General features: G+C 45.4%; 1 protein-coding gene across 3 annotated transcripts; it reads right to left on the minus strand.

Annotated features, from left to right (window-relative positions):
• Positions 1-4053: 4053 nt before the first annotated feature.
• LOC120924789 (E3 SUMO-protein ligase ZBED1-like) lies at positions 4054-8414 on the minus strand. 3 transcript variants are annotated; one of them, XM_040335810.1, is made up of 5 exons: positions 7901-8414; positions 7190-7350; positions 6932-7064; positions 4821-6369; positions 4054-4620 (listed from the first exon to the last, which is right to left on the minus strand). In XM_040335810.1, exons 4-5 carry the CDS (start codon positions 6270-6272, stop codon positions 4132-4134), a joined length of 1941 nt encoding a protein of 646 aa, XP_040191744.1. In that variant the 5' UTR covers positions 6273-6369; positions 6932-7064; positions 7190-7350; positions 7901-8414; the 3' UTR covers positions 4054-4131. The 3 variants fall into 3 exon arrangements, with proteins under 3 accessions (XP_040191744.1, XP_040191742.1, XP_040191749.1); XM_040335808.1 differs by lacking the exon at positions 7901-8414 and having other exon boundaries at positions 7190-7687; XM_040335815.1 differs by lacking the exons at positions 7190-7350; positions 7901-8414 and having other exon boundaries at positions 6932-7154.
• Positions 8415-17076: the final 8662 nt, after the last annotated feature.

Consider the following 17076-nt stretch of genomic DNA (forward strand, 5'->3'; position numbering starts at 1 on the left):
GTGCTAGCTGCAGTGGTGTATTGCCTGTGTCCTCTGCAGTGTGCACCATAAAGCTATGTGGTGTGTGTACTGCCTGTGTCCTCTGTAGTTTGCACCTAAAGTTACTTGGTGTGTACTGCCCGTGTCCTCTGTAGTTTGCACCTATAGCTACTTGGTGTGTACTGCCCATGTCCTCTGCAGTTTGCACCTAAAGCTACATAGTGTGTACTGCCTGTGTCCTCTGCAATGTGCACCATAAAGCTACGTAGTGTGTGTACTGCCTTTGTCCTCTGCAGTTTGCACCTAAAACTACTTGGTGTGTACTAGGGCTGCGCATCTTCACTCGTCTCACGATTCGATGCGATTACGATTATCAAGTCCACGATTCGATTCGATTCGATTCGGCGATGCATCACGATGCATCAAGATTATTACCCAAGTCCCCTTGTTTTTCAATTTTACATCAAAAAATTAATTCAATCAGTCAGAAATTGCACAAAAATATTTATTTGTATCTGCTATTTAAACAAATCATACCAAGTTCCCTGCATATCATATAGCAAAGTCTGAATGAACAAAACAGTGCAGCAGACAACAGTATTTATTTAAAACAGTACTGTCAGTGTCTCTGAAACATTAAACTGTTGTGCTGGCCTGGCTGGTGCAGTTAGTTTATAAGTTTTGCAATAGTTTTACCATATAATATATATTATATATTATATAATATTAAACAGTACCTACAAAAAAAGGAGCACTTCAGTTCCTGACTGTAAAACATCACAGTGAGTCAGTGAACCTATAACACAGTCAGTGACTGTGTTATAGGTTCACTCACTGTGATGTTTGCCAGTCAGGAACTGTCTGTCACACAGTGTGTTCAAGTTGTCTGTGTTGCAGAACTTCCTGGTTCACCGTGATTGTTTTGGCAGCAGCACCACCACCAGCACCACCACCACCACCACCAGCACCAGCACCAGCACCACCACCACCAGCACCACCACCAGCACCACCACCAGCACCACCACCAGCACCACCACCAGCACCACCACCAGCACCACCACCAGCACCACCACCAGCACCACCACCAGCACCAGCACCACCACCAGCACCACCACCAGCACCAGCACCACCACCAGCACCAGCACCACCAGCACCACCACCAGCACCAGATGGGTAGTACGTCTAGATCAGTGCTATAAGCTCTCAGAGTTGTCACTTTACAGAAAACGTTACCTGCACTGAGCACTCAGCGAGCACTCTACCACGATACATCAACTGAAGCCAAGCCATGCCACCATTAGAGGAAGCTGGAAAATCCTTGACAGAATAAATTTTCAACTGAATCTGAAAACCTTGGACAAATCTTTATGGGATCACAAACACACACCACAGAATACCAGAAAACAAATAAACACACATCCTCCTCACTGAATCATAATGGTAAAGGGCAGGCCACAGGACGGGCAATGTGGCACAGCCACCATAGTCAGACATGATGTCAGAAGGTCGGTGTGTGTTTTTTTGGTTTGTGTGAATGTGTATTTGTGTGATCCAATAAAGATTTACTCCAGGTTTTAAGTTTCAATTTATTCTTTCAATGATTTGCCTTCCTCTGGTGGCTTGGCGGGCGTCAGTTGTCTTTAATCAAATAAATACACTTTTAGAATATTTGGCTGAGGTTTTAAGTTGAGCCCCCCTAAAAATTGACATTCAAAAGATAGACAGTACATCAAGTTAGAAAATTCAATCGAATGGACACATTTTTGAAGATTGTGTCCGACACAATCTTAAAAAATAATACCATTCTCCCCAGTGCTAGAAATTGAAAAGCTTGTCGTCACACAGTGACTTAACAGAAAATTTTACCTGCACTCTACCACGCATAGTCGCATACACCAACTGAAGCCAAGCCACGCCACCATTAGAGGAAGCTGGAAAATCCTTGACCGAAAAAATTGGCAACTGAATATGAAAACCTTGGACAAATCTTTATGGGATCACAAACAGTCACCACAGAATACCAAAAATAAAAAGAAAACACACACATGACACTGAATAATGATTGGTAAAGGGCAGGCCACAGCAGGTCAGACAGACAAGCGGGCAATGTGGCACAGCCACAGACAACATGAGGTCAGGTAGGTGTGTTTTTTTTTTGGTTCGTGTGATCCAATAAAGATTTACTCCAGGTTTTAAGTTTCAATTTATTCTTTCAAGGATTTGCCTTCCTCTGGTGGCTTGGCGGGCGTCAGTTGTCTGGAATTAAATACAGAATTCTTTTGGTTGAAGGTTAAACCCCTAAACAGAGTCAGAAATTCACAGAGCATGACAGACACATTGGGAAAACACCAAAAAACACGTCAGTGTAAAAATACAAAATGGATCGGACTGACAGTCGCATAATAGAAAACCATTCTCCATCTCCTCTCCACTCCAGTGCTGCTAAAAGCTAGAATATCATATATTCTGATTAATCATCACAGTGAACTTAGAATATATGATATTATACAATTACAAATATACATATTATAACAAAATGTTACATTCATTGATCGTTTGCAATTGCCACGACCTGTCGACCACTGCCAGTCACCTGCAGGCGGTCACTGCCAGTCTGACTGCCAGTGCCACGACGGCACCCCACCAGTCAGTCAGTCACAGTGACTGAGTGCATTCCGTTGAGGACGAGAGTGGCATAACTGGCGTTAACCGTTAAGTAACTGGTCTTGTTGACAATGACAGGGATGGAGTTGGAGTAACTCGTCGTGAGGGAGGGGTGGGGAGGAAAAAGGGAAAGGGGAGGAAAAAGGGAAAGGGGGGGGAGGGAAAGGGGAAAGGGGGGGGAGGGGAAGGGGGGGGAGGGGAAGGGGGGGGGGGGGGGGAGGGGAAGGGGGAGGGAAAGGGGAAGGGGGGGAGGAAAGAGGGAAAGGGGGAGGGGGGAGGGAAAGGGGAAGGGAAAGGGGGGGAGAAAGAAAGACACAGAGACAGACAGACACAGAGACAGACACTCACAGAGACAGACACAGAGACACTCACAGAGACAGACACAGAGACAGACACAGAGACAGACACAGAGACAGACACAGAGACAGACACAGAGACAGACACTCACAGACACAGAGACAGACACAGAGACAGACACAGAGACAGACACAGAGACAGACACAGAGACAGACACAGAGACAGACACAGACACAGACAGTCAGACACAGACAGAGACACAGACAGACAGACACAGAGACACAGACAGACAGACACAGAGACACAGACAGACAGACACAGAGACACAGACAGACAGACACAGAGACACAGACAGACAGACACAGACAGAGACACAGACATACACACAGACACAGAGACAGACACAGAGAGCGGTAAACGTAAAAAGAGAGAGAGAGACTGAGAGGGAGACAGAACGAGAGATAGGGAGACGGAAAGAGAGATAGAGAAAGACAGAAAAAAGGAGAGAAAGAAAGAAAAGAAAGAGAAAGGAGAGAAAGAATGAGGTAAAATTGAGGAAAGGACTAGTAGGACTAGGAGCCGGAGGAGAGGAAAAGTTCTCCTCCTTTCCTCCTTTAGTCTCTCCCCTTTCCTTCTCTCTCTCTCTCCCCTTCTTTCCTTCTCTTGGAGAAGGAAAGAGGGAGAGGGAGGAAGGAAAGAATGAGGGAGAGGGAGGAAGGAAAGAATGAGGAGAGAGGGAGGAAGGAAAGAAAGAAAGAATGAGGAGAGAGGGAGGAAGGAAAGAAAGAAAGAAAGAAAGAAAGAAAGAAAGAAAGAAAGAAAGAAAGAAAGAAAGAAAGAAAGAATGAGGAGAGAGGGAGGAAGGAAAGAATGAGGAGAGAGGGAGGAAAGAGGGAAAAAAAGGAAAGGAGGAGAGAGAGGGAAAAAGGGGAGGGAGAGGGAAAGGGAAAAGGGGAGGGAAAGGGGAAAGGGAAAAGGGGAGGGAAAGGGAAAAGGGGAGGGAAAGGGAAAAGGGGAGGGAAAGGGGAGGGAAAGGGAAGGGAAAAGGGAAGGGGAAGGGAAAAGGGAAGGGGAAGGGGGAAAAGGGGAGGGGAAGGGAAAAGGGGAGTCTGGCAGGGGAGACAGAGAAATAAAAAATTTCAGTGGCAGAGACAATGCTATAAACAAAATCTATAAAATTAAAAACACTGCTCAGCATTTGGGAACATGTAGATTTTTCTGTAAGAACACCAATTGATCTACATGGTCTGGTTTGAGGGCGCTTCTTTTTGCAGTTACCACATCTCCTGCAGTGGAGAAAACCCGCTCTGCAGACACGCTTGTACCTGGGATACACAAGTATTGCTTTGACAGCCGAGAAAGGAGGGGAAATATGACCTCATGCTCACGCCACCAGTTCAAAGGGTCCTCAGTGAGAGGCAGAGGTGGGGCTTTACAATAGTTTTCCATTTCCTCTTCAGCCTTGGCATAGGGGGTCTTTTTGGGTTCTATTGTACCTTCAGTGTCAGTGAAAGACTGTCCCAGCAAACTCACGAGCAGCGATCTGGCCTTTTTGGGAGGAGATGGTGGAGATGGAGAATGGTTGTCTTCGATGGGTGAACTGTCCTCTTCTTCCAGAGTTCGTTTTCTTCTAGGCACTTGATGATCCTCTTGTGTCCTCTCACTCTCATCTGATGTAATCTGTGTTTGAACAAAAAAGAAACGGAAAAAAAACAATAAGTAAAAACACAAATGTCAATGCCTTTGATTCTGATGGGGTGATGAAAAAGCACAGGAAACGGACAGTACAGTTCCCGCACCGCATCAGATTCAGAAGCGTGGTAGTGCTACTGTCGTTTCAAGAAGAAACATGATGGAATTCTTCAAATTAATTTAATTACCTCCAAGGATGCAGCTTCCTCAGTGACTCCTTTAAATATCTCCAATCTTTCTTCATCTGTGAGGATGAAAGGCAGTCCCTTAAAGCGAGGATCCAGTGCAGAGGCTGTATGAAGGATCTTCTTCTCGGCCTCACTGCTGTACCTCTTCTGGAGATCTGTTCTAATAGAATTCTTGATCTCATGGATCATGGGTGTGTCTCCCATCGTGTCTGTCATGCTCTGGAGAAGTTGTGCATTTATAGGGGCAATGAGAGAAACTGTTGGATTGCGCTCTTCTGACATCAGCATGGTTGCATCCTTCATTGGCTTTAATGCACTCACGGCGTCCTCTGCATTTGACACATCTGTTTCGTTTAGAGTGCAGAGATCGGACTCTCCTCTTCTGACTTCTGGAGACAGCAAGGTGGCACAGACTGCAGGTTGTTGTTCCAAGAACCTCTCGACCATGTCGTATGCACTGTTCCATCTTGTTGCCACATCAGTTATCAGCTTATGATTCTTCAAGCCAAGACATTTCTGTTTCTCTTTTAGACAGTGGCTTGCTCTAGTGCTGCGGTGAAAGAATGTGGATATCCGACGTACTCTGCCAAGAAGCCTAGAGAGAGTGGCCACTTTCAACGCTCGCTGGGATGCAAGATTCAGTGTATGGGCGAAGCATTTCACATGGGGGAATTTTCCAACTTGAGCTGCAACTATCATGTTTGACGCGTTGTCGGTCACAAGCACTACAGATTTATCGGACAGCTGCCATTCTTCCACAACATGAGAAAGTAGCTCTGCCAGATGAGCACCCGTGTGAGACTCATAAATGGCTCTCGTTTGCAGTACATGCGACAAAATCTGCCAGTCCTTACTAACATAATGTGCTGTTATTGTAACATAAGACTCTGTCGTGACTGAAGTCCAGGAATCACACGTTATTGCGACTCGACTTGCTTGGCTCATTGATGCAATTATCTTAGCTTTGGTTTCGTGGTAGAGTGCAGGTATGACGTTTTCTGTAAAGTGACTTCGTGACGGGATCTTGTAACGCGGCTCTATCGTCTTCAAAAGGTAGCGAAACCCACTGTTTTCCACAACAGAGTAAGGGCGCAGGTCCTTCGCTATGAAAGCTGCCACAGCTTTTGTTATTCTCTTTACCTTTTCAGAGTTGGGCGGCAAAGTTGACTGTAACATTGCATCAATTTTTGGCTGATCTGGGTTCATTTCCTTGGTGGTGGTGGTGGTGGTAGGTTTTAGCATTTCTGGGTGAAAACGGCTGACGTGGTTTCTCAGATTAGTAGTATTCCCTAGATATTTAATTTTTGTGTGACAGATTTTACACACAGCGTATGACTTGTCCAATTCGTGCTTCCCACTTTTTTCATAAAAGCCAAAATGTTCCCAGATGTTTGCTTTTAAAAAGCTAGGTGCATTTTTTATCTCTCGTTCCTTTTGTTCTACTTCTGCCATTTTTATTTACTAGCAAATGCAATGCATGCCAGGCATCTATGTGAATTTGTGAGTAGGGATGACACAAGTCTTGACGTGACGATGATGTTGTCAAACTCTGTCAGTTTAAAAAAAAAAAAAAAAAATTTGAGTGACTAAGCCTAAAGCCTGCCACGAGATCAACAGAAAAAGTAACACGTTTCTTTCTAGTATGTATGTAATTGTATGATATGTAAAATCCTCATTTATTATTCTACCCCCCCCCCCACACACGCAGTTAGTCGCAGTCGCTGTCAACTTGTCAAGTGTCAACTATCATTATTCATCATGTGTAAAAGAAAAAATGCGCCCTGGCCCCTCATCTCGTCTGCCGCCGGTGGTTGGTCAACTCAACTGGTGGTGGTCATGGTCATTGGTCAATGCATTGGCATTGCAATGGTCACAGTCTCAGAGAGTCAGCGACAGCCGGTCACGTTATATCGCACTCTCTCTCCTTCTCCAATCTGGTACACTGGCATTATTTGAGATCACAAACTGGCTGCTATAACACAACAACAACATGTCCCGCCAACATTAAATGGCAATGGTATGGTCTGGTGATTGTCACTTAAACTCATTAAACCTTTCATGACATAGTTATTTAATATAATGTGAAAGATGATGTTTATTAGTTTTCCTACCTGATTAATGATGATACGATGATAACGACGACGGTGGTGCTGGTGGTGGTGGTGGTGGTGGTGGTGGTGGTGGCACTGCTGGCTGCTGGTGGTGGAGCGATTCTCCTCCTGCCTGTGGTGGACTGGACTGAGCCTGAGGAGTGAGGAAAAACGGACAGGTGAGGTGACACAAGTGACAATTTTTTTTTTTAGGTACGGTAACAGGCAGTGAGCAGCTGCAGTCTCTGTGAGTGGTGTATCTGTGTGATGGTCACCTACCTGTCACAACAAGGTGGCAGAGTCTGGCTGGCACGTGGCACCTGCGGGTCTCCTCTCCTGCTGCCTGTGATGATGAAGGGACTCGGAGTGTGTGGCACTGGCAGCTGCGGCCTAGCTCCCTGTCCTGCGAGCCGGGTAACGGATGGGCTGGTCTCCCTCTCCTAAAAAAAAAAGATAGCAATTGATTGATTGATTGCATCACGAAACTGGAAAGTGAAAAGGGGGGTAAAATTAAAAATTGTAAAATACCCAGTTCAAGATGTATGGGACAGAACAGTCAAAATGTTTTATTTTTTAAGTAACCAAACAGGCAGGCAGGCATGTTATATTGTTAAATAGTTGTGCTTTAAACCACATGACAATCCCAAGAACAGCAGTATTGAACAGTTGCAAACAGTGTTGTCTGGCATATCTTTGTAAATGATGTGATCAGTGATCACTCACTAAGACCTCTAACTTTACAGCATTGCAAAAAGCTGCCACTGACTGTAGTGTATTCAATACACATAGTGTATTTTGACTTGCAGCTTTTTGCAATGCTGTAAACTAAGTTAGAGGTCTTAGTGAGTGATCACTGATCACATGCATCTCAGTAATACAAAGATATGCCAGACAGTCAAACAGTGTGCAATTGTGCAGAAGCAGATCATCATCTCCCCCCCAAAAATAATAAAAATCCCCCAAAAAAATGCAGAAGGGTAACTTACTAACCAGTTTGTGCTCCCATGTGGCATGTGCTGCCTGCCACTGCTGCTCTCACTGTGTCTGAGTGTGCGGCACTGTGTCAGGCGGTGGCTGCGGCCTAGCTCGGGTCTCACTCGTCTCCTTCACTCCAGTCCTGCGGTCTCCTCCTCCTCTGTCCCCCTGCAAGACACTGTCAGCCTGTTTTCTTTCTTTTGTACACTCTGAGCGCTCTTGGGGGTACGAGGACGGGTCCGCTGTGCTCAGTGCTGCTCCGTCCGTCTCCTCTCCAGTCCTCCTCACGAGTCGACTCACACGTGCGACACAGGGGGAGGGGGGTGTCACTGTCGTCACGTCAGCGGGAGGCGGGAGGCGGGAAAGAAGGCGCCAAAAAACTTTTTTTTCCGACTCGGCTCTGCAAGGCGGACGCGACGCTGACGTCATCAACATGCATCGATTATTTAAAGCAACCGCATCGATGCAGAATCGCCGGGGGTCGAATCGCGATGCATCGCTGCATCGATTATATTCGACAGCCCTAGTGTGTACTGCCCGTGTCCTCTGCAGTTTGCACCTAAAGTTACTTGGTGTGTACTGCCCGTGTCCTCTGTAGTTTGCACTTAAAGCTACGTAGTGTGTGTACTGCCTTTGTCCTCTGCAGTTTGCACCTAAAGCTATGTAGTGTGTGTACTGGCCGTGTCCTCTGTAGTTTGCACCTAAAGCTACTTGGTGTGTACTGCACATGTCCTCTGCAGTTTGCACCTAAAGCTACGTAGAGTGTACTGCCCGTGTCCTCTGCAGTGTGCACCATAAAGCTACGTGGTGTGTACTGCCTGTGTCCTCTGCAGTTTTCACCTAAAGTTACTTGGTGTGTACTGCCCGTGTCCTCTGCAGTTTGCACCTAAAGCTATATAGTGTGTGTACTGTGAAAAATATACTACAGCGCTAATTAAATAATCAATTCCACGTGCACCTAAATAAAAAAACAAATAATATAGCTGCTATCTTGAGTGATACCAAATCCAAACAGTGAAACATATAAAATATAGATGCGCTAATATTAACTTAAAAGGTGATAAAATGTACAAAGAAAACTAATCAGGGAGAACACTCCATAAACTGTGAATTACTAATATGTCCTTAATTAGTGCACAGTGATTATCAGGATTCCATGCAGGGAAAAAATCACTCTCTTCAATCTGAATGCTAATCCAGCCCTCCACTGCTGTGATCAGATGATACAGGCACTCACAGACAGGGATTGCATGAAAGAAAAGAGAAAAAACCTCATTGCGCAATATTCGATGACAGATCAAAAAATGTAATCAGAGCATTGACATATGCACTCACGAATCCCCGCTTTCAGTAAAGCATGAAAACGCCACTCAGTATGTTGTTTCCTCAGCTCGATCCGATGCACTTGGATTCGATCGCAGGCTCCTCCCTACGCGTTACGTCACAGGCACGCGACTTACTCATGGGTTCTGAACATGCTGATAGCTTGTAAGAACATCTTTGGTTCTGGGCACCGCCACCAGTGGCTAAGGCCCAATTTTTCTGCCCATGTTTAACAGGGGCTTGTTATTACAATTGTTGATGCAATACTTTGCAGCAGGCTCATCCCTGCGCTCCAACTAGAGTATCTGTGAGGGGTTGCAGTGTTGTGGTATCAGCACCAGTGCCTAAGACCCAATTTTTCTGCCCCTGTTTAACAGGGGCGTGTAATTTCAATTGTTGATGCAATACTTTGCAGCGGGCTCATTTCTGCGCTCCAACTAGAGTATCTGTGAGGGGTTGCAGTGTTGTGCCACCAGCACCAGTGCCTAAGGCCCAATTTTTCTGCCCCTGTTTAACAGGGGCGTGTAATTACAATTCTTGATCTATTATTTCACATCAGGGCCCATTCCTGTGCCCACCAAGAGTAACTGTGAGGGCTTACAGAGTTGTGGCACCAGTGCCAGCACCAAAGGCCCAATTTTTCTACCACTGTTCAACAGGGGCATGAAATTACAATTCTTGATGTAATAGTTCGCACAGCAGGGCATTCCAGCGCCCACCAATACTAACTGTGAGGGATTACAGTGTTGTGGAAAAACCAACACCTAGGGCCCAAATTTCTGCAGAGTATATACGGCAGGCCCCTACTTTCAAACATCCAACTTACAAACAACTCCTACTTGCAAACGGAAGGAGACAACAGGAAGTGAGAGGAAATCTACCGCTAGGAAGGGAAAATCTCTTCTGTAAGAGGTGTCTCCTGTCCACTGATGCTTTATAACCAATCCTTGTTTCACAAAAAAAATAATTTTCAAAGCATTATTTGTCATTGGGACAGAAAGTGAGGTGCAATCTTCTGAACAGATGCACACAGACAGCAAAACAAATGTTTACAGGGGTGATAACCCTTCTCTATGTTTTCAGAAAAGCTTAAAAATAGATTTTATGACTGGAGCTACACTTTAAAAAAGTACCAGTTCAAAATTACAAACATATTCTACTTAACATCAAACCTACAGTGCCTGTCTTGTTTGCACCGCCTGTATAATGCGTCTCAAAGTATATAGGGCCAAAGGGGCTTGTAATGACCTGTGGGGAGTGGGGGGAAACCCATGCTATTTTTATCAATGATTTTCATCCATATTGCAGGGACCAGACATTACATTAAAGCCGCAAGCAGTTTTAAATTACTTTTTTCTTATAGTAATCTCATTTTGTGCAGGGACAGTTCTAAACACGTGCCACCTCACAGGCATACTATAGACACCCAGCAGGTACGATATTTAAAGGAATTTTTTTTTTTTTTTTCACTTTAAGCATCATTAAAGTGACTGCTCCAGAAAAAACGACCGTTTTTAAAACTTTTTTTTCCATTGATACGTGTTCCCTGGGGCAAGACCCGGGTTCTCAAACCCGTTTTTCAACAATAACTTGCATATTAGACTTTAAAATGAGCACTTTTGAATTCGAACGTTCGAGTCCCATTGACGTCAATGGGGTTCTCAATGTTTGCGCGAACGTTCAGTCCGTTCAAAGGTTCTGGTGCGAACCGAACGGGGGGGTGTTAGGCTCATTCCTACCCTCAGCTCACCCCATCAATCGCCTCACGCATCACTAATTTACTAATAGACATATTAGCCTGGATGGCAAACCACTTCCTCAAACTGAATCTATCTAAAACTGAACTCTTAATATTTCCTCCCCCACGTGCCCCTTCAACTGACTTCTCTATCAAGATCAATGGCATATCTATCAGTCCGTCCCCACATGCCAGGGTGCTAGAGGTAACCTAAGACTCACAACTGTACTTTTTAGGCCCACATCCAATCCCTGTCCAAATCATGCCGCCTTGGCCTCTGCAACATTTCCAGAATATGCCCCCTTTTTAACTAATGACACCACCAAGCTTCTAATTCACTCCCTGGTCATCTCTTGCCTCGACTACTGCAACTCCCTCCTCATTAGATTACCTTTACATAGACTGTCCCCCCTTCAGTCCATCATGAATGCCGCTGCAAGACTCATCCACCTTACCAACCATTCAGTGTCCTCCATCCCTCTCTGCCAATCCCTCCACTGGCTCCCACTCACCCAACAAATAAAATTCAAAGTACTAACAATAATTTACAAAGCCATCCATAACTCGGCTCCCAGCTACATCACTAACCTAGTGCCAAAATACCAACCAGGCTGCTCTCTTTGGTCCTCCCAAGACCTCCTGCTCTCTAGTAGGGATGAGCCGAACACCCCCCGTTCGATTCGCACCAGAATCTGCGAACAGACCAAAAGTTCATGTGAACTTTAGAACCCCATTAAAGTCTATGAGACTCAAACGTTTGAAATCTAAAGTGCTAATTTTAAAGGCTAATATGAAAGTTATTGTCCCAAAAAGTGTTTGGGGAACCGGGTCCTGCCCCAGGGGACATGTATCAATGCAAAAAAAATGTTTTTTTAAAGTGAATCAATAAAAGTGAAATATTTCTTTAAATTTCGTACCTAGGGGGTGTATAGTATGCCTGTGAAGTAGCGCTTGTGTCCTGTGCTTAGAACTGTCCCTGCACAAAATGTCATTTCTGAAGGAAAAAAGTAATTTAACCACTTCCCAACCTCCTCATGTACATTTACATCGGCAGAATGGCACGGACAGGCACATCAACGTACCTGTACGTGCCTGCCTAGACGTGGGTGGGGGGTCCGATCGGGACCCCCCGGTACATGCGGAGGTCGGGTCCGCTCGGGGAGCGATCCGGGACAACGACGCGGCTATTTGTTTATAGCCACTTCATCGCGATCGCTCCCCGGAGCTGAAGAACGGGGAGAGCCGTGTGTAAACACGGCTTCCCCGTGCTTCATTGTGGCGGCGCATCGATCGAGTGATCCCTTTTATGGGGAAGACTCGATCGATGGTGTCAGTCCTACAGCCACACCCCCCCTACACTAGTAAACACATACACAGTGATCCCTAAATGTTACAGCGCCCCCTGTGTTTAACTCCCAAACTGCAACTGTCATTTTCACAATAAAGAATGCAATTTAAATGCATTTTTTGCTGTGAAAATGATCCCAAAAATGTGTCAAAATTGTCCGAAGTGTCCGCCATAATGTCGCAGTCACGAAAAAAATCGCTGATCACCGCCATTACTAGTAAAAAAAATAAAAATGCAAAAAAACTATCCCCTATTTTGTAAACGCTATAAATTTTGCGCAAACCAACCAATAAACGATTATTGCGATTTTTTTTACCAAAAATAGGTAGAAGAATACGTATTGGCCTAAACTGAGGAAAACAAAAAATGTTATATATGTTTTTGGGGGATATTTATTACAGCAAAAAGTAAAAAATATTGCATTTTTTTTAAATTGTCGCTCTATTTTTGTTTATAGCGCAAAAAATAAAAACCGCAGATGTGATCAAATACCACCAAAAGAAAGCTCTATTTGTGGGGAAAAAAGGACGCCAATTTTGTTTGGGAGCCACGTCGCACGACCGCACAATTGTCTGTTAAAGCGACGCAGTCCCGAACTGTAAAAACCCCTTGGGTCTTTAGCCAGCATATTGGTCCGGGGCTTAAGTGGTTAAAAATCACTCGTGGCAATAATGAATTGTCGGCTCCCGGTAATACAGAGAAAAGTCATTTGTAAAAAATATGACGTGGGGTTCCCCCCAAATATCTATTCCAGACCCTTTAGGTCGGGTATGGATTTTAAGGGAAACTCCACCCCAAATAAAAAAAATGGAGTGGAGTTTCCACCAAAAATCCACACCAGACCCTTTATACGAGCACGCAACCTGGCAGGCCGCAGGAAAAGAGGGGGGACGAGAGAGCGCCCCCCTCCTGAACCGTACCAGGCCACATGCCCTCAACATTGGGAGGATGCTTTGGGGGTCTGTGACCCCTCAAAGCACCATGTCCCCATGTTGATGGGGACAAGGGCCTCATCCCCACAACCCTTGCCCAGTGGTTGTGGGGGCTGCGGGCAGGGGGCTTATTGGAATCTGGAAGACCCCTTTAACAAAGGGGACCCCCAGATCCTGCCCCTCCCTATGTGAATTGGTAATGGGAAAGTCCTTTATTAAAAAAAAAAAAATATTCCAGCGGTGGTAATCCCAGGCTTTCCCAGTGACGTGCTGGTGACCCCGCCCCCTCTGATGTAACGCAGGTTTCAAATGCATTTTCGTCCGAATGTCGGCCATTTTTGTTATCGTTTTAACAAATGAAAACAAATGCGCAGAATCCAAAATCTGAAAGACCCGACATAAAAAAATACTTTATTTTAATTTTCGTGCTAAAAACAGTTCGATATAGATAGGAGGATCAACATGACGCTAACAATAGCGATCTGTGTCTATCGAATCTGCAGTCGAATGTGCCTAACCTCTATTAGTCCAAGATTATTCTACACAGAGAGGAAAGATTCAACGTAGAGAGAAAAGATTCAACATTATTGTGACAGTGTTGGGTAGACCATTCGACATGAACTACGAAGATTCAACGAAGCAGCGAAAAACATACAAACGTCGAATCTGCCCTTGAAGGCTTATGGTGTCTGTCTAAAGTTATAAGAAGATTTGACAAGCAGTTAAACTGTATGACGCCGCAATCGTACATTTCCGGTCAAATACTCGGCCCATAGACTATAGAAGAATTTGAATGTTGGTTAACTAGTAATAATGATTTATAAATATAATTATTACTAGTGTCATACAACATTAGAATTCTTCTATAGCTTGTAGGCGGAACATTCAACCGGAAATGTACGATTGCAGCGTCGTACAGTTTAGCTGCTTCGTCGAATCCTCTTAGAACATTCGACAGACACCTAAAAGGGTCTTCAATGAAAGATTCGACCTTAAAGCGGTGGTTCACCCTCCTTAACATCAGTCTAGCATTACATTCGGCATAGTAGCGCGAGCTACAGTATGCCTATCTGTATTTTTTTATCCCCGTACTCACTGTGCTATTGCACATTGAAGATTCCGACTCCCGCGGGGAATGGGCGTGCCTATGGAGAGGGAGGATGATTGACGGCCGGCTCTGGCACGTCACGCTCCCCGAAGACAGCCGGAGTAGGTCTCGGCTCTTCACGGCGCCTGCGCACAGGCTATGCGCAGGCGCCGTGAAGAGCCAAGCCTATTTCGGCTATTTCCGGAGAAGCGTGACGTGCCAGGGCCGGCCGTCAATCACCTTCTCTCTCCATAGGAACGCCCATTCCCCGGAATCTTCAATGTACAATAGCACAGTGAGTACGGGGATAAAAAAAATACAGATAGGCATACTGTAGCTCCCGCTACTATGCCGAATTTAATGCTAGAGGAAACATTTTTTTTTTTTTTTTTTATATAGGGTGAACCCCCGCTTTAATTAATTCGGATTTTCGGACGAAAGCATTTTTTAACGAAACAAACTAAATAAAAACTAATTTCGGGAGTAACTAATTAAATACATTTTTCTACCGAAAATGAAATTCTGAAACAAAATATTTCAATGTGCACATGTCTATTAATTACTAGGTATAAAGGGGAGAGTTTTTTGATACCCCATATGAGAGATGACTGTATCGGGGGGGTCCATGTATCACCATAGTTACAGATTACCTAAAGTTGAGCAGTGAACATTGACTACACTTTCCTCATCATTTCAGCAAGGCCGAGTCAGACATATTAATATGGGGGATTTCTCACCATGAATTTGCAACCTCTGTTTATAAAGATTGGAGGAGCTGTATTCCATATTTATTAGTATCTAAAATAACCATTGAGCCCTAGCAACAGGTGAATATGTATCCTAATGAATATGTGGACTTTCCACTTATGTTACTCAAAATTCAGTATGTAGAAATTTGGGTGTGAACTTTGCGGTTCTGTTTTAAGGAAGGTTGTTTCAAAGGGTGTGTGTTGTCAGCAGGGCCAGTGCAAGGATTTTTGCCAACTCAGGCGAAGGTGCTTTTTGCTGCCCCCCCCGGCACGCACACATGCATTTGCGCACACACACACACCTTACATTATATATGTATATATATCAGACCCCCCTCTACTAACTACAGACCCCCCTCCCACAGTATGGATTCCCCTTACTAAGAACAGACCCCCCTTCCTCAGTACAGACCATCCTCCGTCAGTATAGACCCCACACTAAGTACAGACCACCCTCCGTTAGTATAGACCCCCTCAGTATAGATATCCCCCCTTTAGTGCAGACCCCCCATCAGTATAGATTTCCCCCTTTAGTGCAGATCCCCCACAAGTATAGAATCCCCCTTAGTGCAGACCCCCACAGTATAGATACCCCCCCATAGTGCAGACACCCCCATCAATATAGACACCCCCATCAATATAGACACCCCCATCAGTATAGACATCCCCCCTCAGTACAGACCGCTCCCTCCAATACCCCCAGCCGACAGGGGGTATCACGGGGAACCAGCACACAGGGGGTTCCGGACACCAGGGGGTTTGGAGTGGGGGGCAATTAAAGAGGAGGGGGGACAATTACAGAGATTGGGGGGCAATTATAGCGGAGGGGAGGTAATTACAGAGATGGGGTGCAAATACAGAGGAAGGGGGTGCAAATACAGAGGAGGGGGTGCAAATACAGTGGAGGCGGATGCAAATACAGAGATGAGGGGGCAATTAAAGGAGGGAGGTGAAAATACAGAGGATGGGGGTAATTACAGAGGAGGAGGGTGCAAATACAGAGGAGGGGGTGAAAATACAGAGGAGGGGGGACAATTACAGAAGGGAGGGTGAAAATACAGAGGAGGGGGAATAGAGAGGAGGGGGGACAATTACAGAAGGGGGGGTGAAAATACAGAGGAGGGGACAATTACATAAGAGAGGGGACAATTACAGAAGAGAGGGGTGAAAATACAAAGGAGGGGGGATACAGAGGAGGGGGGACAATTACAGAAGAGGGGGTGAAAATACAGAGGAGGGGGAATACAGAAGAGGGATGGCAAATACAGAAGAGGGGAGTGAAAATACAGAGGAGGGGGTGAAAATACAGAGGAGGAGGGGGGTGAAAATACAGAGGAGGAGGTGGGTGAAAATACAGAGGAGGAAGGGGAGAAAATACAGAGGAGGGGGGGAGAAAATACAGAGGAGGGGGGGGGAGAAAATACAGAGGAGGGGGTAAAAACACAGAGGAGGGGGTGAAAATACAGAGGAGGGGGTGAAAATATAGAGGAGGGGGGGAGAAAATACAGTGGAGGGGGGAGAAAATACAGAGGAGGGGGTAAAAACACAAAGGAGGGGGTGAAAATACAGAGGAGGGGGGGAGAAAATACAGCGGAGGGGGGAGAAAATACAGAGGAGGGGGAATACAGAGTCCAAACATAAGGGAGAGAGAGAGGCGACAGGCAGCTGCTGGTACGGAAGTTTTTAATCAATTAAATGCTTAAATACAATCCACTCACTCTTCATGTCAGAGCTGTAGGCATGTCAGTCTGTGAAGTTGGCTGTCCCATTCTCCCCTCTGATCCACGCTGCTGTTATTACTGAATCACTGGAGGTAACAGAGCCGCGGGAAACTCATGTGAACTGCCAGCCTCTGATGATGGAGGCATGGTTAAGCCTCCGAAACACTCTGATTGGTCACAGCAATCCCAGGCTGACAGCACATTGCAGTTTCCCCGTGGCTCTGTATACTTGGCTTCCTCCAGTGATTCAGTGATAACAGCAGCGTGGATCGGAGGGGAGAATGAGACAGCCG

Source organism: Rana temporaria, chromosome 1 (assembly GCF_905171775.1).
Source record: "Rana temporaria chromosome 1, aRanTem1.1, whole genome shotgun sequence".
Lineage (NCBI taxonomy): Eukaryota > Metazoa > Chordata > Amphibia > Anura > Ranidae > Rana > Rana temporaria.